The sequence below is a fragment of the Penaeus monodon genome, chromosome 23 (genome assembly GCF_015228065.2).
Source record: "Penaeus monodon isolate SGIC_2016 chromosome 23, NSTDA_Pmon_1, whole genome shotgun sequence".
Lineage (NCBI taxonomy): Eukaryota > Metazoa > Arthropoda > Malacostraca > Decapoda > Penaeidae > Penaeus > Penaeus monodon.
The window spans coordinates 15,630,629-15,631,932 of record NC_051408.1 but is presented as its reverse complement, the minus strand read 5'-3'; the positions used below and the strand labels follow the sequence as shown (position 1 = coordinate 15,631,932).

The window sequence follows — 1,304 nt, the reverse complement described above, 5'->3', positions numbered from 1 at the left end:
ATCGGGCTCGCGCTGCACGACCGCACCCTCGAGGCCAACGCTCATCTCCAGGTGAGTACCCGAGCCGCGCCACCTTCTCATTTTCCTTTGCAGCCCGTGTTCGCGAAGGGCAGAAGATCCACGCTTATTGCTGATATATAACTGCTTCATTTCCTTAGGTCTTAAACAGAGTGGGTATGTCATTAAGGGTTGCTTTGGATGAGAGCTCCTAAACGCCTCTTGCAGTTTTCGTTTTAAGAGGTTGGGATGTTATTACCTTCGCTTTCGCAAATCATTGTATTGCCATTAAAGTTAAGAGTATATATATTTTGTAATAGGGAAGGGAACATTTATGATCAGGTTTTACAGGAGCTAATCTTGCATATAGCTGTTGCCATGTTCATGATCCGCTCCACTCAAAAGTTTTAGAACTAAGGGAGAATAACGAATAATAGTTTTCTACACGCATTATCAGAAGTATGACATCGAGAACATTTTATTTTCAAACTAAAGTAAACACCAGTAATGAACACTATTTTTATCGGTATAGTTTGCTTCTTTGAAATAAAAAGATACATGGGATGACTAGTTATGATAAATTGTCAGTTTACTTCGCCTTTGGTATGAGGGCGCAAGGCAGGGCTCAGACTGACCACAGAACGGGTGCACGTGCAGTAGGAGCGCGGGTCCCACGCGGCTGCTGATGACGCAATCCCAAGTCACGTGACTCCGCTCTGGCGAAGCCCCGCACGTGCTGAAGGGACGCCTGTGTGAATACGGTACTCAAGATGCTGCGTGCGAGGCAGTCCATCGCCAGCGTGTCTTGGTTACCGCGCTCGCAACAGGAAGAGAAATAGAACGTACGATGTGGAGTGGACTGATGCTGGAAGATATATATGGACCGTGGGTGGGGGTCGTAATTGTTTATTTCGTGATTTAGCTTTTCTACTTTAGTATTTAGAGGCTGGATAGGAGGCGTGGCTGACATTTGTTCGGGGATCTGGTACATTCTTACCCAATGGTGGTTTAAGTGGTATTGAATATAAATATACGTTGTACAATCATTGTTAAATATGATTTTTTCTAATGATCCGTTTTAAGATAAAACAAGTAAAGAGTTCTTGTGTCTTTAATTGTGGTATACGACAACATTTGCTAGACTAAAAAAATCTTTAAGGCTGAAGTTGCTCTCGATTCATGGTGATTGGGGGAAGAGAAGGAGAGGGAAGAAAGCGGATACAGCGTGGTGAAGCCGCCTCTCAGGGTAGAAGGGGGCAGCTGCAGCTACATCCAGGTGTGGCAGGTGCGCTGTGTAGCCGAGAGGT

General features: G+C 45.0%; 1 protein-coding gene across 1 annotated transcript in view; it reads left to right on the top strand.

Annotated features, from left to right (window-relative positions):
* The window catches only part of LOC119587816 (histone acetyltransferase KAT6A-like), a gene marked incomplete at its 5' end in the record, with an annotated part of 75,251 nt that overhangs the window by 402 nt on the left and 73,545 nt on the right, over positions 1 to 1,304 (top strand). The window contains 1 exon segment of the mRNA XM_037936515.1: positions 1 to 51. This exon segment is cut by the window's left edge and continues 402 nt beyond it. Within this exon segment, the coding sequence (XP_037792443.1) occupies positions 1 to 51 (51 nt within the window).